The sequence below is a fragment of the Triturus cristatus genome, chromosome 3_1, assembly GCF_964204655.1.
Source record: "Triturus cristatus chromosome 3_1, aTriCri1.1, whole genome shotgun sequence".
NCBI classification, from domain to species: Eukaryota; Metazoa; Chordata; class Amphibia; order Caudata; family Salamandridae; genus Triturus; species Triturus cristatus.
The window spans coordinates 189,682,275-189,706,835 of NC_140583.1; the positions used below are offsets into that span (position 1 = coordinate 189,682,275).

Sequence of the window (24,561 nt, forward strand, 5' to 3'; positions counted from 1 at the left end):
TTTAAGTCAGTCCTCCATGAATGTGTTTGCCATTCACATTGGGTCAATGTGTATGCTCTGTGTCATTTACATGTTTTGGCAGGAGGTTATGCCACTCACAAGGCTTATCCCTTTGTTAGTGCCTATGCCATAAATTCTACTCTATAAAAGCACCAAATAATAAATGGGCAAACCTTTATCCTATTAAAACTGAGATTATTATATTACATCTTAATCTCAGAATTATGACCTTTGTTTACAAGAAAATCTGTCTAAACTATTAATTGTATATAAAAAACATGGTTTGCTCGCATATGCGATTCCCAGTTATTGTAAGCTCCACATGTTGCTGAGGGGTTACGTTTTGTTTTTACCATACGAGACTCAGGAAAACTTCTTTCTGAAATTTTACTTCAGCGGGGTCTGACCTTGTTTTGTGCTTTTTGTAAATGCAGTTTCTGTGTAGCATTCCAGCAGTCTCTGCCCTCCTTCAGTAGAGTTAGGGCTGATACAATGGGTACTGAGAAGGCATCACTTAAGTATGGGTTAGTTTGCAGACAGCGTGCTATCAGATATTTGCCTAACCTTCCAAAGTACACCTTGTGGTGGAGAATTCATGGCAGTAACACTACCAATTGTGAGTGGAATCACCTTTTAGTAAAACATGGCTAGCATAATTGCAAAGGGATAAACTGCCCTGGGGCCAGTTGTCACTTATTTAGACCTACTGGTATCTCCTGTGAGGCCGCACATCCAGAATGCTGCGGCCCAGTTTTTGCTGACACTTTGATCCCTTCTTTGGTTCCTATTGCCAAGGAAAAGTAATTTGAAGGCGCTGTGCGTTTTGCACCAAACCAAATTTCAGTGAACTCCTCTCTCCCACATCCACTTCTTGATTTGTGAATTCATAAATGAATAGAGCCATGAGCTCCAATCCTCAAACAACTTGTTGCTGTATGTGCCTGTGCAAAATAAGGTGTAGGCAATCCAAAGCTCTTTTTTATTTTGTAAATGAAAATTGTTTTAGATTTGGAAAGGCTTTGACAACTGCTATTTCCATTTTGAAGTCATACAACTAGTTGCAATTACTGCTTGACTTTTCTGACACACTTTGATGCCAAGATGCTACACTCACTGCACATATGCGTTAAGTGTTCTAAAATAAGAAAACCAACATCCCAGTAGCAAACAATTTGCTGCAGAGTTATCTGCACAGGCATGGTTCTGAACAAGCATGGATGCTTGCCCACCAAAACATTTTACTGGTGTTTGAAAGGATTCACAAACTATAAATCCACCCCCATTTAGTATAGTCCTTACACTTTTCTCAATCTACCTCTTCAAAGGTTTGATGGGGGCCTGGCTCCAAAATATTTTGCTCAAGGGGGGCCCTGTGTAACAAAGTTTAAACACCACTGGAGTGAGGGGTGTGGTCGAGCTCCTCAACCATATTTCCTGGGTTGCTCATTATATTTCTAAAGTGGGGTTCTTTTTTTTTTTTAGAAGACCTACAATCACAGTTCTAAATACCTCTGCACTAACTTCAGTGACTTATTTTGTTCTAAAAAGGCTACAGGGACTTAACAAATGGCCCTATCAAGATTTTTGGAACTTTCGAAACAAATTGTCAATTTAAAAAATGAGTTGTACTAAAGACAATTTTGGATACTTCTCATGTGATCATAGGTTGACTAAGTTAGTCCAATAAAGGCAAGGTTTTACATCCCACCGCTGATCCACTAATGTAGGAAGCTGGCTCTGTATATACTATAGCAAAGTAAAGTTTAGTGTGCACTGAGTCCAGGGAGTCCCCAGAGGTACATCAGAGGCTAAATTAGGTAAGTATTAACAGCTCTCTTTGAGGTAGTGTGGGCGAGCAGTTAAGCTTATCCAGAGAGTGTGTTAAGTATATATTGTAATCACTCAATCCAGACTGAAGCACACACTCAGACTGAATCCAGATCAATTTGGTAAGTATAAAAAAGGTATACTTGTAGTTCATTTCTAGAACAAAGCAGGACTTGGTACAGGTAGGTAAAATAACTCGGAATGCAGGATTTCACAATTATGTGCATTTATTTTTGAATTTTGAATAGTTACTTTGGCAATGATTCAGAAAGCAGTTTGTATTATACAATAACCACTTTTAGAATACTTTTGTTACTTCTAGATCATTGAGTACTGGGGGCTGGTATGCCTAGATACCCGACTTAAGGATTTCACAATACAAAGTAACTAAGACTTTTTATACTTTGCAGTCTTAGTTATCTTTTTTCCATACAAACATTAGTCCAACACTTGGAATATTTTAGGCCAAAAATCTCATAACATGGGTTCCTATGAACGAAAAAGTGTTAGTGGTTTCTTAGGTAAGTAGACTACTTATGAGTGGGAGTTTTGGGGGTTAGGACCAAGGTTCCCCAAGGTCTAGACAGGCAATAGAGATGCACCACCAGTGGCACTGAGGCAGTGGGGTGTAGGGTGTTAAAGATGTCGGGACCCAGAGCTTTTCAATTGAGATCTTCGGTTAAGTTGCGGCAGCCTCTGGCAGGGAGACTTCCTGAAGGCGACCACCGGCTGGAGAGGTAAGTTGGGATCTTGGGGGATACCTGGACACCGTCGGTTGGGCCACCCAAAGCCGTGGGGCATCGGGTGCAGGGGTGTCTTCTGGCGTCGGGTTTTCTTACCAGCTCTGGTCACTGTCAGGGGGACCCTTTAGGTTAAGGTTGCAGGCTTCATCTTGAAGCTTGAGGGAGGTGGGAATCACCAGATCCCAGGTCTGGATCACTGGGGAGACTTCCTTGTGGTGTTGGGCCACTCAAACTTGGGCTGTGGGAGTCTGGTGCGGAGTGGGGCAAATCGCCGAATCGCCAGCATCTGGATTCTGGCCTTGGGGTCTTTGAGAAAATCTGCTGATCATGGGAGGCAGCGTCTGTAAGGTGAGTGCAGGGCAGGTCCTCTGGGCTCTGTGGGGCTGCTGGCCAAGCCGGTTTCTGCGCTGTAGACAGGTCAGAGTCAGGACAGGCTGGCAGAGCTGGGGCCAAAGCAGTAGGTGTCCTCTTCTTCCTGGGTCAGCACGACTTTTCGGTCTGTCTTCTATCTTCCTCGAATCTCAGGAGGCAAGGTCCAGGGTTGCCCCTAAATACTAGATTTAGGGGCGTTTAAAAGGGTGTGTATTTCAGGACCAATGGGTCCCTTCCTTGGGGAGGGTACACCCCTTATTATGCCACCCTAGAGTGGGAGTGGGCATAAGCCTCTCCCTAACTGGCTGAGTCCCCTCATCTTCAAGATGGAGGGAACTGAGATGTGTACTTCACCTCGTCTCCCCCACCTGAGGGGTGAGGTTGGCAAAGGTAGGCACACCTTTTTCTAGCGTGGTTTTCCCACTGATTCTCCCACCCAAGATGGGGGGCAGAACCAGTGGGAGCCAGTTGCTGGTGACAGCAAAAGGCAGGGAGAGCTTACAGGGATGTGTGACATGTCGACTCTTCACTTTTCTCTGCACCAAAACACGCAGCCTGCAATGGTAGTGTGTGGGTGTTGAGGTGCAGGGCCTCCCTGGTCACAATGCCCTTGGTACCTTTTACAAGGGGTTTACCTCTGGCCTGAAATGTGCCAATTGTGGGTACAACGTTTCAGTTTTGGGAAAGAACACAGGGCCTGCGAACCTGATTGGCAGGGACCCAGGGCACATCAAGTCAGGAAGCATCTGATGTCAGGCAAAAAGTGGGCGGTAACCGTGCAAAAAGGGGCACTTTCCTACACCCAGGTTTCTTGATTCTGTACCCTTAACCGGTGAAACCAACAACGGCAAGCCCCTAGGATGCACTGGGCCCAGCCGACCTTTCCACTCCCCGGTTATAGAGTATTCGGCTGTGCCCATTTGTGTCCAGGATCCTTGTGACCCAGGCCTTCTGCTGGGAGCTCCTGTATGTGTCCCGAGGTCCCCTTCTACAGCCTGTTTCTAGATGGCCCCCCTTCTTTCCATCAGCATAGCACCCACAGCTACCAAGTCGACCAGCACCTATCCACACGGACGCGTCAGGTAATGAGTAACTGCTGGTGTTAGTTTGGACCATGGCCCCCTTCAGTCCTAAGTCCTGAAGGAGAGCTCCCCTATGCCCCACCTGAAACTGATCACAAATAACTGTATTCTTCATATACCTTTTCCTCCGCAAGGAAGCAGTGCTGCAGAAAGATGCATTGAATTGAATTATTTACTTACCTGAAAAAAATTCATATCTGCAAAAGTACTTACTTGATAACCAAGTACTTGGTATCAAAATGCATATATAAATAAAAGTTATTTTTCTAAATTGGTCTCGGATTTATTCTAGAGATTGTCTCTCATTTATTGCCTCAGAGTACAACAAATGCTTAGCACAACCATCTGATAAGCCTAAACTGCTCACCCATACTACCACAAAAAGGAGCATTTTGCCTCTGTAACCCAAAAATGGGTTGACTGGACTCATTATGGTGTACCTCGTTATGGTCTACTATATAAAGAGCTGCTTCCTACATCAGCTATCTGAAAAATTCATAATCAGGCTCAAGAATTTCATCTATGTGTGAAAGTGCTGAGCTTGCGACTAAGAATCGCAAAATGGTTCATCATTTAGGTTAGCTTGAAGTCTGGATTTTGCTTTGTGTAAAATGGTCTTAGGTAATACGGAGGCCTGATCTGGAACCAGCAGATACAAGAGAGGTGTGACTGGAATTACAACTGCCAAAAATGGTACGGTTCGTGATCCCGCAGGGCCATTGGGCCCAAAGGCATGCCAACAGGAGCTAGAAGAGGTAGAAACCAGCAAGGCATGGGTGAACTGTGCAGGGGCAGTATAAGAAGTCAGAAACACTAGAAGTCGATTAGATAGCCTCCGGTTCAGAGCCAGCACAGAACTGGGCTCCTAAGTCAAGTGCATATGCTCAAGAAGAGGCACAGACGCCGTAGACAACATTGAGAAATGGTTCCTGCATTGTGACATGCTCAAGAGGAAAAATAATTACTTTTGCTGTGATTTCTATGTTTCATATAGGTGGACTTGTCATTCAAAGTAGCCTGCTCCAAGTACTTAACTGCTAGGGGATATGAATTGGATTTGGAGCGTGTCCTGTAACAGTTAAGACTGTGATACTTGTCAAGTGCTCAATTCATTAAGAGCTGTTTTTCTGCTCTATGATGTTTTGGTGTGCATGAGAGTACACTTATGATAAACCTCTGAGGCATGCTAGACCATACACACCAATGGTAGGTGTAGTTTTGGCCTGAAATCTGCTTATGACATTGATGTATCCCTTAAAGCCTGACAATCACGGAAGTGCCATGATCTCTTAAGCACTACAAAACTATAATCATATGGAGCAATTCCAATCAAGCTCAAAATCCTGTTCCATGGATGTGGTTCTTTTATACCCACTAAATCCCCTCAGGGATTCTATCTAGATATGTAATGGCTTTCCATTATGTATAGTGGACCTGTTGTCCAAGGATGACGTTAACGGTGACTTTTGTACAGAGTTATTATACAGAAGATGGTAATCCTGCTGTGTACATCCTAGGTAGGAGATTAAGATATGATACTAGGAATCCTCATGCATAATAAATGAGGCATGTTTCGAAGAAAACTTATCGACATTTATTCAGCACATAACGTTCTGGCACTGACCTTTTACCTAGTTATGTAGAGCAAGGTTGGACGAATGTAGGTAAAAGGCTGTATTGCCTGGGCAGTAAATGTACCATGTAATTTGATCCCTCTACAAGCAGATCAACCGACTGCCACGTCTGCATCTCATCCTCATATAACACTTTCACTGAACTTAAAGGAGCAGGTAAACAACAAATAGGTAAAGCCAGCATTATATACTCAAGTATTGGCCTAAATAATCTCAACAATCCATACAGTACACTAACATTTATGAAAAATGGATGTAACTGTCTTTTGTCTGAAAATATAGCATTTGTAAAGTTTCACAGTACTTAATGCGGACTTTTGAACAACTTCAGTAATATGGAGTAGGCGTCATCCCCTATTCATTGGATATACTACTTTGGAAATGGTACCATGTCAGCAGTAATTAGGATCTGAAATTCACACAGTTAGAAAACGGACACCACTGATTCAACAAGGGATTTAAACAATGTGGTAACACAAGAACTAGTCTACTAAGTTGAATATAGAAGATGCATGCACAAAGTAACTCTTAGGGATAAATTATACTTACTGCATGGAGTGCTTGGAGTACACTGTAGGTTTGGGAAAGCCATGACAAGAGAAATATCGGGTTGGCACTCTTGCTTAATCTCTTCTACCATGGTCTGATCTGCCCACACTACTGCTTTTTCTCTCTGCACCAAATGCTCCACCTTCTTGAAGTCTTCTTCAATAGTATTATCTACCAGTGTAGATTCTCTTAATTTGTTATACTCCTGCCAAAGGACTGGAAGTGCTGTGTTCAGGAGCCTAAAAGAAAAAATACCACAATCTTAAAAAAAAAAAAAAAAAACTAGATTTAGAATGTATTCTTCAACCTCCCATTAACATCATGAGTTCCTCTACTAACACAACCACCACCTACAGCATCACCAGCATCATTATTCTAAGAAACCTGAATATTGAAATATGAAGAAAGGATGCCACAGTTGTGATGTGGGCTGTACCTACGTTGCCAGAAATCCAAAGCAATCGGACATCCATTATGTAAAATGATTCCTGTGATGAATGTCCGTCTCACCTTCGTTAGCATTGCACAAACATCAACGCTTTATCAATGTGTAAATATTGAACATCAAATGAAACCTTACAGTGCTTGTATATCTAAGAGAATCTGGTGGAAGGCATCCACAATCTTCGACGGAGCACACCAGCAGTGCAAACTACTGCACCCTAACTCACACTCCCATTCACCCAAGTCACTCAGTAGTATATAGCTCAGCACGGATCACATATTTGGCTGTATCTTGTCCATCAGAAATTGTCACAGCATTTATTGACTGCAATACCAGGCCAGCAGAGAAGAACATATGTTTTCCAAAAACTTCACTCCTTTTGGACTCCAAGACACGGGGGACACCTGGGGAATGAATGGGAGTCACGTTAATGGTTGAAGTCTGAAATACAAAGCTATCTGGAGTAGAAAGTTTCAGTAGAAAAGTCAGGGTCACCAAGAGCTGGTCTGAGACGCCTGGCCACCGCCTACTAAATGGAGGCCACAAACAGGGCTTTAACCGAGTCCCCATCAAGGTATCGGTAAGGGTCTCATGAAAAAGGAGCAAGGAATCAGACATGGCTGGCCAGTCTGAAAAATATCCACAGGAACATTTGAGTTTGTCTTGACTAAAGGCTGCTGCAAATACAGGAACTTAGCCATGTATCAAACTACTACTGCAAATATTACTATCTTGCCTTGGTGGCCCAAGTGGGGAGTCAATTCCAGCCTCAGGGGAGAGATCAAGTCCACTGACCTCAGGGTACTCAGGGGGAAGCGAAACCTACCCTTCTGCTGCATAATCCCCATTTTAGGGTGTCCTTTGTTCAGAATCAGAGTCAAAAAGGTATTTAAGTCTGTTAGTGTGTGTGCCTGATAGAGGCAGCGGGTTAGAGTCTGGATCTTCAATGACCGGTTGGGCTATTGTACACTTACAGCGCTCCATTGGTCAAGACCAGGCTGAAGTCGGTAACTGGCTGACATCTGAATTAGCACCAGATTTTCTTCCGGTGTTGGTACTGTTGTTGACATGGAAGGGCCAAAGTAGGCCTTGGAGCCGAAATGGTAGACTGTACTGGAGTCAGTGAAGGGCCTGAAATGAGTCCCAAGGGGTCTGACAGCAGCAAGGACGGATCTCCTGGCAGTAACCCAACTGGGGGCACCAGCGGTTTATTGGGGATTGAAGGAAGTGCACCAAGAACCTGCAGCATGGTCTCTTGAAGTCTTCAATCTGTTGGGACGGCGCCAATGGTCCAGGAAACTTGGGGTGCGCAGGGACCAGTTAGGGATTCAGCGCACATTATGACACCCTTGCACATTCTCGTTGGGTACAGAGTGGCGGGATGGGCTAGAGACCTTCTTTGCTTTTTTGTGTTTGGACTTAGATTTGGACTAACAAAGGACTTCAACCATGATTTGACTGCTTGCTGGAACAGCCTCGGGATCGAGAATGAGTCTTCACCCCCAACTCGGATTATGACTTACACAAAGACTGACTGACTTCTTATGTTTTGGGACATAAAACATCGATCTTGATCATGGATTGCCTTCGGATGCATTTATTGCACTACTTTGAGTTGTGTCCTGAGCTGTTTTAGGCAGGGATATCATTAAATAGAATCGTGATTTTGTTTTTTAAATGGTCTTATAAAATTGGGCGCGGAGTTGCATATTCGAGTCAGATGGAGGAGAAAGAAAAGAATGGATATCAACACACAGGAGTAGCACTTATATGTGGCTCCACTCCGTCATTTCTGTGGCGGTGCAGTGCCACATAACGCCACTCAGCGGTACACAGGTGCATTAATTGAGAAAAGTTTCTGGGTCCAGTCCAGTGCTTGGAGATTATTTTAAGATGAGGACTCTGCAGTTAGCAGTATCCATTAAATATAAATAATAATTTTAAATTCTCAGAGGACAATTGTGTAAGTTAAAGTCAAAACAATACCCCCCCCCAAAAGCGGATTACTACTTTTTTGGGAGTTTTGCAGGGTCAAAAGCTCTCTAGAAGAAAAATATTATGAAAAATGTAGCCTGGAATTCCTCTGCAACATCAACACCCTGGGTCCACTGAGCCATTTTCACTACACAGACCAAGGGAGAAATGTCATATTGGGCAGGCTTAATTAATGCCCTATTCAACTTGTCAGCTATGTTTGTTCTCAAATGAAGCAGGTTCCTTGCAAGACTTGCACCCCCTTCTCCAGGGGAATGGAGTAGGAAGAGGCGGGAAGCAAAAGTCTAGCACCAATATGCCTAGAGAAAGATTCTAGATCATGTGATTGAAATCCGAAGTTGAAAACACATTTCTCCAATATGCAGGAAGGTAACATAAATCCTTCATAACAGCAGCTAAGAGAACTTAACTTGTCTTCAGATGTTCCAGACAATTCTTTCCTATGAGTGAGTCATGCAAGTGAACAGAAAGGGGTAGACAAGTTTGTGACTGGGAACGGCCCTTGGGTGAATTATGGACTTTTAACAGTGTGATACAGTTCCTCTGGTGCTATTCTTTGTGACCAAAGGAACCGTAGAGTTTCTTATACTTTACAAAATCAACATGGCTTGTCGAAGCTTTTCTCATGCTTATTTCTCTTTTTTCAAAACCCCTCCCAAGGCCACATTTGTCACATAATCCACCATCTGCTACTAAATTTGCAGGTTTTGTCCCCCCCCAAAATTATTACTAGCTCAAACAGATTAAAAATTACTACAAATGCAGCCACACATGCTGCCACTCAATGGAAGGACCTTGTCAAAATGTGAAGATGTTCGTGTAGTATTGGTAACTTGCTACACATCGGAGCCTTATCCAGCTTGGCAGATGGTACTGAGTGCTGCTCGCCGAGAGTGAAGAGGTATTTGCTTTTATGTGACTTTTATGGCCCAAGTGGCCCAAATAAAGTTTATTGAATGAAGGAATTAGGTACTCTCCTCCAGTAAATAGTGGAGCTAGACATAAGAATCAGAAGAACACATTGACCAGCATCCAGGACTGGATACGGTGGTGGAGTACAGTGCAATGCTGCATGGCCTGCTGCAGTGGTTTCCCAAACTTTTTCAACCTGCGGCTCCCTTAACCCATTGGCCATTGCCTGTGGCTCTCCACTGTTACTTTTTTTTAGAAGTTGGTGGAGGATGTAAGCCTGGCCTCAGGAGCACTTGCATTTTTCTCCCTGAAAATAATTGGGATGAAGCTGTTGAAGGTATTATAATCATATACGTAGGTTAAGGGGAAAAAGATCCTCATCCCTTACTAGTCATCCAATAAGCATGTATCCTTTTTGTACTGGTTCTAGCCCAGAGACAGGGGGAGAGGCCCCTATCCCCCTAATTTAAAGTAGGATTTGTAGTAGTAGCTGGGCTAGAGTTATAAGTATTTGAGTTATTCAGGATAAAATATCCAAATTAGTGAAAATAGATCCGGTGGTGTTGATCATATATTTATGCTTTATTCGTCAGGTAGAAAAAAGAGGGAAAATGGCACAGCCAACACGTGTTTTGCCCTCTAGATGGCCATCTGGCCTAGGGCTTCCTCAGGGCTGCACATGGGCAGTAGTATATACAATTTATATTTACAAAGGATTCAATATATTAAGTGCATATTTCACACAGGGTGTAGGTGATGGGAAAGAAACAAGGGGGGGGGTTGTTTTGGTCAGAGAATGAGGAGAGAAAATAAAAGAAGAAGAAGAAGCAGAGTTGAGGTGTGAATGATTTAAAGAAATAATGTTACAGAATGATAGTGTGATTGGTAGAAGGGAGTATATGGAAGGGGGTTAGTATAGTGGAGGTGTGAAGGAGTATGTTAGAACAGATGTGAGATCAAGTTGATTAACAGGTCAAGGGACAGTTGGATTAGTTCCAATATTAGTCGTAAGGAGATATAAAAGAGTTTAGTATAGTTTAGTAAAAGAACCGATTAGATTGTATGAAGTGTTAGTCAAACGTGTCAATAAAGGGTGGGGAATAGATATATGGAAGAAGTATTTAAGAAAGGAGAGGAAAGGTTATAATAATTAGCGAGGGTTGGCATAATGGAACGACATGTCATATGGTACATTTGAAGGGAGCTCGACAAATTATGACAAGTTAAGACAAGGCATTTGAAAAACCAATTAGACATCAGCGAAAGAATGAAGACAATAGATTGTAAAAATGACAGAAAAACCCCAATTTATGAGGAAAAATGCATATGCAATACCGAAAAGAGAAGTAATAAACAGTGTACAGGTACATGTAATGAGAAACAAACGTTTGAATGTTGAAATTAAGGTCGGTAAGCAATTAATTAGGGAGAGAAAAGGAATTATATATATATATATATATATGTCATTTAGGAACAAATTGGTCAAGAGAACACGAGAATCCGCATGCATGAGGCAAGTTGATGCGGGTTGCAGTATGGTTTCAGGGTGAATGTGCAACCAGCAGAACGCAATTATAGACCAACCATATAGATGTAAGTAAGGTTCATTGGAAACATATCAGACAGCGTTACGTTTAAACAATCAGTCAATTACAAGGTAGCACGTAAGGATAAGTGTAAGAAGCGGGCATATATTTACATTAATATTGTTTTTCGGCGTCAGGGGCAACAGGGTCAGGAGTATGATAAAAGAAAGGAGATCAACATTAGTTACTAAAATCTGACGGTATGCTAGAATCGCGGATAAAAGCGCGCGGGCGTGATGTCAAAATTTTTACGGTAGTGATGTGGTAAAAACGGTGATCCGAAAGAAAGGGCATTGTCGGTGCAATGTGAAAGTGATAGAAGTTTCATATGCAGTATCATGCAAGGCATGGATAAGAAAATTGTAAGGTTAAGTTTATGCGCGTGCGGTTTAGGTCGAGGCAAGAGTGCATAAGGTATAGGACGTGGAGCTATCCCTAGGTGTGAGAAGTGCTCAAAGTGGCTTGACAAACTAAATTACATGAGGTAAACGTAAATGCCAACCTAGAAAGAAAACGGACATGATCTGCGAGTGTTTAGAATTCAGGTGGGTAATTAGGTGAGGTAAACGTGCACGTTGCTAACAGATACGCAAAACTAAGTGAGTGCACGGTATGATCAGGAAACCTTACCGGGTAGTCACGTATAGGGGTTTCTATGTAAAGAAAGGGTTTGTAGACCCTGGATTCTAAGTTGGGAGAAAAACAAACAGAAAGAACCATATAAGATATTAATTCTTTTGGTTCAAGGTCTGGAGGGGCACAGGGGTTATCTCTTACCTTAGGTCATGGCCAATGCCAGGAGTGTTCGGTTTCAGCGGCTTCGATCGTGTGGGTGAAGCCGAAGGAAGCTAGCATTCTAAATGGAGTCGCGTATGAGAACTTCCGGGTTGCCAACCCGGAAGAAGAAAGGTTCTAACGCGCAGCGACATTTAGGGATGGTTTGACAGCGAAGGAAAGTGAAAGCAGGGGGGTGGGCGGGAGGTGAAAACGGCCGCCATGTTGGGATGGGAGAAGTGTCACGGTTAGCAGACAGTCGCTAATGGTGATCGAGTGGTTATGCTATATAATTAGTGGTGGTATGTCAACAGGTAATACTCAAGAAATACAATTAGTTAATTCATCAGCATATCAGGGCATATGTACAATACAATTGACAAATAGACCCAGGAGGCTCATGTGACAATTGAGGAGCCTCGGGTAGGAGGTATTAATGAGGTACAAAGGATGTTAGGAAGGTGTAGTCCTTGGGCTAGGAGAGACAGGCTGTCAGTTATTGGTAAACAGCGTGCAGCCAGTCATCTCCTAACCATACATGCATTTCTGCATCTTTGTTTAGTCCCAGATTGGTAGTTTTGTAGTTCATGATCAGCTCACTTTCGCGTCTCCGTAGTCTGAGTTTGCGGTTTCCCCCTCTCTTGGTTTGGTGTACAATTTCCAGACCAAAAAAGTGAAAGTCCTTTTTGTGAGGGTGTTTTTCTTCAAAGTGTTCTGTAAGAGGATGGCCAGAGGTATGTTTATGGATGTTGCGATAGTGCTCCTGAATCCGGATCCTTAGTGGCCGGATTGTACTGCCGATATACGGAAGGTTGCAGGGGCAGATTATCACATAGATGCAGAATTTACTATTGCAGTCAATCCATTCTTTTATAGTGAATTCTCGTCCTTGCGTTATTGGGACTCTTGTCATTTTACTGCAGCTAAGTTTGCAGATGCTGCAATTTTTACAGGTGTGGAATCCTGGTGGCCTGTCTAGGAATGTAGGCACCGAGTTCCGTTGGTCTACAAATTCTGATTTGCATAGAATGTCCTTCAGATTTGGTGCACGTCTGAATGTGATTTCAGGGTATGTTTTTAGGTCTTCAGTGAGGTTGGGTGTATGTTGTAGTAAGTGCCAATGTTTTTTAAGGCTTTGTCTGATTTGGTGATGACCAATATTGTAATCAGTTACAAAGCGTATTGCTGAATCACTCTTTTTATTCTTCCTGTTTCTTTGGAACATCTGTTTTCTTTCCATCTTTGCCACTGTTGTCATTGTGTTTTCTAACGTTGATGGTTCATATCCGCGTTGTCTGAGTCTTGATACAACTTCTTCTCCTTTTGTTCTGAAAACCTCGTCTTCGCTGCAGTTTCTGCGTGTCCTTAACAATTCTCCTTTTGGAATGTTTCTTATATTATGTCGTGGGTGAAAGCTATCAGCGCGTAGGATGGAGTTTGCTGCTGTTTCTTTCCGAAATAATTTGCTTTGTAAGATGTTGTCTTTGACATAGAGTGTTACATCAAGGAAGTTGATCTCTTTTTTAGAGAAGGTATGGGTTGTTTTTATTCCCCATGGATTTTTGTCAAGCTTTTTCAAGAATCTTTTCAGCAATATCTCATCTCCTTGCCAAATGCACAGGATGTCATCAATATAGCGCCGCCATATTACGATATGGGCGGTGAATTCTGCAAATTCTGGGTCCCACAACCAGAATTTTTCCACGTGGCTCATGAAGATGCATGCGTACGGCGGCGCAAATTTGGCTCCCATGGCCGTACCGCGTATCTGTCGGTATATTTTGCCATTGAAGCTGAAGACGTTATTTTTTAGACAGAAATTGAGCGTCTCTAGGGTCATTTTGTTATTTTCTAGTAAGTTGGCAGATTGTGTCCATAGTGAAAGTTGTGCTGCGGTGAGTCCATCCTGGTGTTGGATGGATGTATACAGGCTGACAATATCTATGCAAACTAATATGAAGTCCGGTTCCCAAGTGATATCTTGAAGTTTGTCCAGGATGTCTTTTGTGTCTTGAATAAAGGATGGGATCTCCTTCATGAGTCCTTGTAGTTTTTTGTCCACATATTCGCCCAACCTGGAACACGGTGAATTGATACCTGCTATGATGGGTCTTCCTGGTGGCGGGTAGATGCCCTTATGTATCTTGGGGAGCAGGTATAGACCTGCTCCCCAAGATACATAAGGGCATCTACCCGCCACCCGCCATCAATTCACCGTGTTCCAGGTTGGGCGAATATGTGGACAAAAAACTACAAGGACTCATGAAGGAGATCCCATCCTTTATTCAAGACACAAAAGACATCCTGGACAAACTTCAAGATATCACTTGGGAACCGGACTTCATATTAGTTTGCATAGATATTGTCAGCCTGTATACATCCATCCAACACCAGGATGGACTCACCGCAGCACAACTTTCACTATGGACACAATCTGCCAACTTACTAGAAAATAACAAAATGACCCTAGAGATGCTCAATTTCTGTCTAAAAAATAACGTCTTCAGCTTCAATGGCAAAATATACCGACAGATACGCGGTACGGCCATGGGAGCCAAATTTGCGCCGCCGTACGCATGCATCTTCATGAGCCACGTGGAAAAATTCTGGTTGTGGGACCCAGAATTTGCAGAATTCACCGCCCATATCGTAATATGGCGGCGCTATATTGATGACATCCTGTGCATTTGGCAAGGAGATGAGATATTGCTGAAAAGATTCTTGAAAAAGCTTGACAAAAATCCATGGGGAATAAAAACAACCCATACCTTCTCTAAAAAAGAGATCAACTTCCTTGATGTAACACTCTATGTCAAAGACAACATCTTACAAAGCAAATTATTTCGGAAAGAAACAGCAGCAAACTCCATCCTGCGCGCTGATAGCTTTCACCCACGACATAATATAAGAAACATTCCAAAAGGAGAATTGTTAAGGACACGCAGAAACTGCAGCGAAGACGAGGTTTTCAGAACAAAAGGAGAAGAAGTTGTATCAAGACTCAGACAACGAGGATATGAACCATCAACGTTAGAAAACACAATGACAACAGTGGCAAAGATGGAAAGAAAACAGATGTTCCAAAGAAACAGGAAGAATAAAAAGAGTGATTCAGCAATACGCTTTGTAACTGATTACAATATTGGTCATCACCAAATCAGACAAAGCCTTAAAAAACATTGGCACTTACTACAACATACACCCAACCTCACTGAAGACCTAAAAACATACCCTGAAATCACATTCAGACGTGCACCAAATCTGAAGGACATTCTATGCAAATCAGAATTTGTAGACCAACGGAACTCGGTGCCTACATTCCTAGACAGGCCACCAGGATTCCACACCTGTAAAAATTGCAGCATCTGCAAACTTAGCTGCAGTAAAATCACAAGAGTCCCAATAACGCAAGGACGGGAATTCACTATAAAAGAATGGATAGACTGCAATAGTAAATTCTGCATCTATGTGATAATCTGCCCCTGCAACCTTCCGTATATCGGCAGTACCATCCGGCCACTAAGGATCCGGATTCAGGAGCACTATCGCAACATCCATAAACATACCTCTGGCCATCCTCTTACGGAACACTTTGAAGAAAAACACCCTCACAAAAAGGACTTTCACTTTTTTGGTCTGGAAATTGTACACCAAACCAAGAGAGGGGGAAACCGCGAACTCAGACTACGGAGACGCGAAAGTGAGCTGATCATGAACTACAAAACTACCAATCTGGGACTAAACAAAGATGCAGAAATGCATGTATGGTTAGGAGATGACTAGCTGCACGCTGTTTACCAATAACTGACAGCCTGTCTCTCCTAGCCCAAGGACTACACCTTCCTAACATCCTTTGTACCTCATTAATACCTCCTACCCGAGGCTCCTCAATTGTCACATGAGCCTCCTGGGTCTATTTGTCAATTGTATTGTACATATGCCCTGATATGCTGATGAATTAACTAATTGTATTTCTTGAGTATTACCTGTTGACATACCACCACTAATTATATAGCATAACCTCTCGATCACCATTAGCGACTGTCTGCTAACCGTGACACTTCTCCCATCCCAACATGGCGGCCGTTTTCACCTCCCGCCCACCCCCCTGCTTTCACTTTCCTTCGCTGTCAAACCATCCCTAAATGTCGCTGCGCGTTAGAACCTTTCTTCTTCCGGGTTGCCAACCCGGAAGTTCTCATACACGACTCCATTTAGAATGCTAGCTTCCTTCGGCTTCACCCACACGATCGAAGCCGCTGAAACCGAACACTCCTGGCATTGGCCATGACCTAAGGTAAGAGATAACCCCTGTGCCCCTCCAGACCTTGAACCAAAAGAATTAATATCTTATATGGTTCTTTCTGTTTGTTTTTCTCCCAACTTAGAATCCAGGGTCTACAAACCCTTTCTTTACATAGAAACCCCTATACGTGACTACCCGGTAAGGTTTCCTGATCATACCGTGCACTCACTTAGTTTTGCGTATCTGTTAGCAACGTGCACGTTTACCTCACCTAATTACCCACCTGAATTCTAAACACTCGCAGATCATGTCCGTTTTCTTTCTAGGTTGGCATTTACGTTTACCTCATGTAATTTAGTTTGTCAAGCCACTTTGAGCACTTCTCACACCTAGGGATAGCTCCACGTCCTATACCTTATGCACTCTTGCCTCGACCTAAACCGCACGCGCATAAACTTAACCTTACAATTTTCTTATCCATGCCTTGCATGATACTGCATATGAAACTTCTATCACTTTCACATTGCACCGACAATGCCCTTTCTTTCGGATCACCGTTTTTACCACATCACTACCGTAAAAATTTTGACATCACGCCCGCGCGCTTTTATCCGCGATTCTAGCATAACGTCAGATTTTAGTAACTAATGTTGATCTCCTTTCTTTTATCATACTCCTGACCCTGTTGCCCCTGACGCCGAAAAACAATATTAATGTAAATATATGCCCGCTTCTTACACTTATCCTTACGTGCTACCTTGTAATTGACTGATTGTTTAAACGTAACGCTGTCTGATATGTTTCCAATTAACCTTACTTACTTCTATATGGTTGGTCTAAAATTGCGTTCTGCTGGTTGCACATTCACCCTGAAACCATACTGCAACCCGCATCAACTTGCCTCATGCATGCGGATTCTCGTGTTCTCTTGACCGATTTGTTCCTAAATGACATATATATATAATTCCTTTTCTCTCCCTAATTAATTGCTTACCGACCTTAATTTCAACATTCAAACGTTTGTTTCTCATTACATGTACCTGTACACTGTTTATTACTTCTCTTTTCGGTATTGCATATGCATTTTTCCTCATAAATTGGGGTTTTTCTGTCATTTTTATAATCTATTGTCTTCATTCTTTCGCTGATGTCTAATTGGTTTTTCAAATGCCTTGTCTTAACTTGTCATAATTTGTCGAGCTCCCTTCAAATGTACCATATGACATGTCGTTCCATTATGCCAACCCTCGCTAATTATTATAACCTTTCCTCTCCTTTCTTAAATACTTCTTCCATATATCTATTCCCCACCCTTTATTGACACGTTTGACTAACACTTCATACAATCTAATCGGTACTTTTACTAAACTATACTAAACTCTTTTATATCTCCTTACGACTAATATTGGAACTAATCCAACTGTCCCTTGACCTGTTAATCAACTTGATCTCACATCTGTTCTAACATACTCCTTCACACCTCCACTAAACTAACCCCCTTCCATATACTCCCTTCTACCAATCACACTATCATTCTGTAACATTATTTCGTTAAATCATTCACACCTCAACTCTGCTTCTTCTTCTTCTTTTATTTTCTCTCCTCATTCTCTGACCAAAACAACCCCCCCCCTTGTTTCTTTCCCATCACCTACACCCTGTGTGAAATATGCACTTAATATATTGAATCCTTTGTAAATATAAATTGTATATACTACTGCCCATGTGCAGCCCTGAGGAAGCCCTAGGCCAGATGGCCATCTAGAGGGCAAAACACGTGTTGGCTGTGCCATTTTCTCTCTTTTTTCTACCTGACGAATAAAGCATAAATATATGATCAACACCACCGGATCTATTTTCACTAATTTGGATATTTTATCCTGAATAACTCAAATACTTATAACTCTAGCCCAGCTACTACTACAAATTATAATCATATACGCAGGGTGTTTTGTATTACTGAGGCGGCGCCTCTAGTAAAATATTCCTTGTTACACTTCTTTGCCAATGCCTTTTTTAGAGTATCCTTTCAATCTTTTTATCCCACTTACAGTGCTAGATAGCACCCCTATGCATGTAGGCCCCATTGCCAAATTATTTTTTGCGCTTGAAGAATATTTGCATGCACTTCCATTTCTACCCATGTCATACGTGCCAACACACCTGTCTCAGCAGGTTGACTCTCGAGTTTTAAACCACATATAGCTATATTTTTGCTGTCTCCTCCCTAAAATTGCCTCCAAATCAATGCAAGTAAAATAAATTACTCTGATTTTTTTTTTTATACATCCCTCTTTCTTGCTTCCAAATTGTGTCATTATGCCGTATATGGTGTTTTACTTCCCTGTGCTCAAGGAGAGAGCAGGCCTGTCTGGAAATGCATGTGTACTGACAGAAATGTGTACTGGAAGTACCTGTGATGCAAGTACAAATGTCAATACTTAATACTCAGTGTGTTTAATAGATAGGACAACTGTTCTTTCCTGATAACTTGCATTGGTGTAAAAATGCTTTTGGAAAAAACTAAACTATTAACAAGTCTAACAAAAGAAATCAGGCATCTTCCACTTACTTTGGGGGTGTTGGAACATATGGATCCAATGACATTTGGACATGATATCAATTAAGCACTATGCTTACAGCTTGAGGTATGTCACTTACAAATCATCTACATCATGCGTTTCAGTCTAATTAGTTTAACTGAAGCCTACAGACCCTTGAACATTAAATGCATTAAAGTGCTTGGTGCGTGACTTCCCTGGCTAGGTTTGACGGCTCCCCAGGGAGCCACGGCGCACAGTTTGGGAATCACTGGCCTGCTGTGAAGGAGGACTGCAGCATGAGGCTAAGACCCGTGTGTAATGACTTGCAGCACCTTGGAAGATTCAAACACATCTGAAGGGGTGGATTGTCAGCCCCTGAACTGATGTGGCGGCTAGAGCTTCTCATGCATGGAGCACTGCTAATCGGAGTTGCGCGGCACATAATCTTGACACTTCTGGTGAGTGTATCTGGGTAGTGAGGGCAAAAACAGGTGATCTATTTTGGAGCCAAACGTAGACCCTGTGCTTTTTATGGGGAGCTGCATAACTAAAGATAGATTAAGGAATGGAAGATAGCAGATACTCTAGTGTGGGACTCTCTCTCCTTGTGAATCCTCAGGAGTACCTCTGTACTGAAACAGTTATCCCTGTAGTCGGACCTTCTGTGCTAGCAATTTGAAGGAATGTCTTCCGTCAACCCATCTTTGAATGGCTTTTTTATATGATAAGAAAAGTATGCAAAGATAGCTGCTGTGGACGCGTGCATCAGCCAGTGCCATCTTTGAATTTATTTTGGTATATATAATGAACCCGCATTTACAAATTGTCACCGTGGCTAATGGGTTATTGGCAGGCTTCATCTTTGACTGGGAGGGCCCCTGCATGAATTGAATAGTTAAAGAAACGTTTTTATATGGATGCTCGCTGATGGAGTGGCAAGCGATGCTGAAGGCACTCGCGACTTTAGGAGGGGTAAAGATAAGAGGATAGGGATGAAAGCTTCATAAAGTGAGGTGGTGGGATAAGGAGGCCGAGAAAGTAAAGAGAAAACAGTCCCTCACATATACTCAAATGTAATGGCATTCATCAGCAGTAGTAGGATACATGCTAGCAAAATCAAAACACGAGAAGACCAAAATGCTTCTGAGCAGGTCAATCAAAGCAACAGGGATCAAAGCCATCGAATGAGCAGTAGAGAAGTGAGAAAGTCATCCAATCAGGACATAGGTCTGACCCAAAGTCCACTGTATAAAACGAATGTATTTACACCAGGTCTTCAACAATAAGAGCTGAAGCGGTCTGTGGGAGAATCCTACACATATATACATTCCAAGAGTCTGAAGAAGAGAAAACAGGTCGCACTCTAAATGTATGCCAAAAATTATAATCTTCAACTGTCCTTTTTCAATTGTTAGGGTGCTGAAGAGAACCAGCTCCCGACCTAGAGGTGTAGGTAGAAAACTCCGAATAGACAATATGGCTCCCACCACTGGAGAGACAACTCATGTGAGCACTCCTGAATGCTGTAGCTTATTGCTTAACCAAATAAGTACGTCTGGTAATTATTTTTTAGGAATGTTTATTTATCCATTGTATTGAGGTTAATCAACAATCCATTGTATCACGTCGTTGTAATTAAACTCTTCATTACAAAAGACGTATGTAACCAAGTATCATTTCCTTCCACAGGAATTCTATATCAAAACCCCAATGAATTTCGGGTCCAACCCTTCTTCAGGGGTTACTGCCTAAAAAGAAAAATGAAGGTACTGAGTATACCTAGAGGAGAATGCGCACCTATGATTCATTAGAGTTCTGTGTGGTTATGTATCATGCTAAAGAATCCTCCACCAAGAAAAAAATACGCTGTGCACTCTCCATGAGTGTCAACCGTGAATGAAAAAAGAAACTCAAAAGCCAGTGAAAATTGCTCTGTGAGATTCGACGATAGATGGGGTAATTAACAATTCTGATAAAAAGTGCAAAGGTTCTGTTAATCAGAAGTGAGTGATATTGTGAGAACGAAAAACAAAACTGTGCGACCAAAATACGACGTGAAAAGGAGTAAATAAGAAGTATCAAGTGTATTTAGTTCAGGAAAAAGTATATTAACACGACGCCATGCGCGCAAAATAAACGAGAGTGAAGCTTGAAACAAAGTAAGCTAAAAGATAGATACCTGTAGAAAATGCTCGCGAACGAGCGTGCACAATTTGAATCCTTCGTCCCGGGAACGCTGCTGTCAGCGTCTCTCAACCCGGTGATGATTAATGCGGTGAACTGGAAGTGAACCGCGGTAAATCCTAGATAGTGACGGTAAATGGGACGAGTGTGGAGTAAGAGAATAAGAAGAAGAAAGACTCTAATGGAAAACACTAGTGTAAGTGTGAAAAGGAAATAGCAAGTTAAACTAAACTTAAAAGTGCGGACATAAACAATAAAAGCATAAAAAATGCAATACGTGGAACAATGCATTTTCTCATATAAACAAACAAGCCAATATCTGAAACAAAACATTCTACATAAAAATAGATATAATGGCTTGTGATGAATACATCTAAAAACTGTGGTTTATCAAATGATACATTTGGGTGGACTCACTAAGAAAAATAGTAAGATGAAAAATTTAAAATAAGGAGGATAATGAACAATGCAATCCAATAAAGTACATCAAGCATTATTGCAAAAAACATCACTTAATGTTGGACAGAGTCTTAAAGGTAACAATTAAATTCAAGTCGTTCATTGAGCCCTTTCGGTTGTAATGAATTCAATTTATGTATCCAGTAAAGTTTGCTTTGTAACAATTTTTTTTATTGTCTCTGCTTTCTTTGTAGGGGACCTGTTCCAATATAAGGAATCGCAACTGACTGATGTTATGGTTCATGGTAGAAAAATGGGCAGCTACTGTCGATTTCATGTTCTTCAATCGTATATTACTCTTGCGCTCGATTAGGCGTGTTTTAATTTTTCTTTCAGTTTTCCCTACATAGGGTGATCCGCAGGGGCACTTCAGTAAATATACGACGTTGGTAGAGTCGCAAGTAGCAGATACTTGTAGATTAATGGGTGTCCCTTGAGTGGGATACGTAAGAGTAGTGCCTTTTATGATATTGTTGCAACTGCCACAGTTGTGACAGGGGATGGTACCTGTGTGAACTTGGTTGGTTTTGTCAGTTTTCTTCTGTAAAATTTGTTGTAAGTTTTTGGTACGTTGATAAGCGAAAATGGGTAATTGTTGAAATATGCCTTTGAAATTGGTTTCCGATTGTAACAACGGCCAATATTTACGAATAATGCTTTTGATTCGTTTACTGCATGTGGAATATTTAGATAAGAATACCATACGATCAACATCCTTTTTAGAACGAGTATTGGTTTTAAGTAGCTCTGTTCTATTCTTTAGTTCTGCTCTTGTCTCAGCTTGTCTTAGGATTGTCTCCGGGTATTCTCTCTGTCGGAATTTCATTAAAATTTTACTTTTGTTCTCCAAGTATAATTCCGGGGTAGATGAAATGCGCTTTGCTCTGAGTAGTTGGGAATATGGCAAATGTTTTTTTAGACTCATCTGATGGAAATTGGAAAAATGTAAAACGTTATTTCTGTCTGTTGGTTTGGAAAACATGGTAGTGGTGAGCTTGTTGTTTTGTAAAGTAATTTCAACATCCAGAAAAGAAATGGATTATTGATTAACCTGAATACAATGGATAAATAAACATTCCTTAAAAATAATTACCAGACGTACTTATTTGGTTAAGGGATAAGCTATCGCATTCAGGAGTGCCCACATGAGTTGTCTCTCCAGTGGTGGGAGCCATATTGTCTATTCGGAGTACATTCCAAGAGTCTCAGATAGGTGCTCAGTTTAACTTGTTTGGGAAGCCTGGAGAAGCGACACCTTCTAAAGCACACACAAGCCGCAAAAGGGCTCATTTTAAATACACGCAGTTCGGTTGAATACACATCAGTAGAGGCAAGAAGGTTTGCAAATCATTTTTGGACGCAAGGCAGAGCTAACGAAATAGGTATAGCAAGCCATCTTTTAAATTTAAATTATCAAATTTGTTTGCTAAATAACCAATTGTTGTAGATAATCACGGGCAGTTGTAAAATAAATATGCACTTCGTCATCATGCACTTACTTTTCAGAATGTTTATTCTCTTGCTCTCGGAGTGATGAGAGATGCATCATGTACTGAATTTGGGTTTTCAGGTCATTCACTTCCAACTGCAAGTGGCAGCATTTTAGCTCTTTACTCAGCTCCTGAAAGAAGGCAGTAAGATCAGTTAGGAACGTTATTCCACGTCTTCGAAATGACGTCCTGAAGCACGAACAGAAACTGCACGGGTTGAGGGCAGGAATAATTGTAATGTGCCACACACTACTTTCCAAAGCCTCGCTCTAGCTTCTTACAGGTCGACATTATCTAACGTTAAAGGATGAAATATTAATGGAAATGTAATTAAAGCTATTTATGGGGAAGATCATGTCTGCTTTGCAAGAATACCTAATAAAATATTAATATCGGCATAAATCCTAAGATTAAATTAGCACAAGACTGAAAAATTAAGAAAGGAATTTTGCAAACCCAAGCATCCACAACCATTTTGATGAAAAAAATAAAACACTGCAGCACACTAGACAGAGGAGACATACACGACTGCCAACGAGAGGGGAAGTCACTTATTCTGCCAGCAATACTAGGGGATTTCCACCAGGCATTAATATAAAACTTTAAGAATCTTATGCGCATACCACGTGCACATACCACATTCAATAAAGAAACGACTTCGACCTATATATAGATATATATATATATATATAGTATTTAATTCCCACCTCTGGAATGAGCCCGTCCGGGTTCGAGAGACGCATTTCATTCTCGACTCGGTGCAGCCAGTCCGTATTCTCTTCGAAACGCTTCATGGAGTCTTCTTTTTTCTTTTGAAGATGTAAGTACTGGGTTTTAAGCATTGCCAGCTTTTGATCCCTTTTGCCAGTAGCCTAATCAATAAAAGAGAATATATTTAGAAATAACTCTACTCCTAAACTTATCTTTTGAATAAACCTGAAAAGTCAACAAGTTGCTCCCAATCTTTTGGCTGGCCTTTAAAAACACAAACACGCCGCGTCAGTTCCGCAAAAATGAAGCCCTCTGAGGCACATGGGCCACATATCTGAAGCAATGATGGTCTTTTTCTTTTATAAAATAATGTGTGTTATAAGAGAAGAGATCAATTGACTTATAGGTTTGTATAGCACAGACTAGGCCTGAAGGACATCAGAGGGCACACCGTACCGGCTGTTTTAATTTAAAAGTACAGCTAGTCAAAAAAACAATGAGTGTACGGTGAAGAGCAAATCAGCACTGCTATCATGCAACCAGCACGACCATGCATGTGTCATGGTACTGCAGCTGCATTTTTATTTTTGTACAGCAATGTCGGCCCCAACATGATGAAGTATCTCCGTGCATGCATCACCACACATGCACACGTATGCGCCAAGATACTGTGACCCATTTTTATTCTATTGTATGACTGGCCCGAGAATGGTTACGTATGCACATACATAAATCACCACAAATGTGCCCACGTGCATTATGCCGCTGCTGCAGGCATTTTATTTTTTTAGACTTTTAATACATCATTCAAAATGGAGGACAACCATCTTGGAGCAGTACATTACAAAAGAGAACAAGTGCGTATAAAAGTGTATTGTTTAGTAAGGAGGGCCTCATGGCAAACTGCAGCTGCAAATGCAGGATGGAGAAGGGTATGACTGGTAGAGATATTGACGGATATTGGTGGTAGTACTGCGTTGGTGGGGTGAAATTGGTATTGATAGTAATG

At 41.7% G+C, this 24,561-nt stretch overlaps 1 protein-coding gene across 1 annotated transcript in view; it reads right to left on the minus strand.

The window, feature by feature from the left end:
• LOC146859903 (kinesin-like protein KIF18A) overlaps positions 1-24,561 on the minus strand; it is a 391,179-nt gene that overhangs the window by 130,222 nt on the left and 236,396 nt on the right. Inside the window, exons 11-13 of the mRNA XM_085643641.1 lie at positions 23,549-23,713; positions 22,851-22,972; positions 6,208-6,446 (exon numbers count right to left, since the gene is read on the minus strand). Of these exons, the coding sequence (XP_085499767.1) occupies positions 6,208-6,446; positions 22,851-22,972; positions 23,549-23,713 (526 nt within the window). The remainder of the gene's footprint in view (positions 1-6,207; positions 6,447-22,850; positions 22,973-23,548; positions 23,714-24,561) is intronic.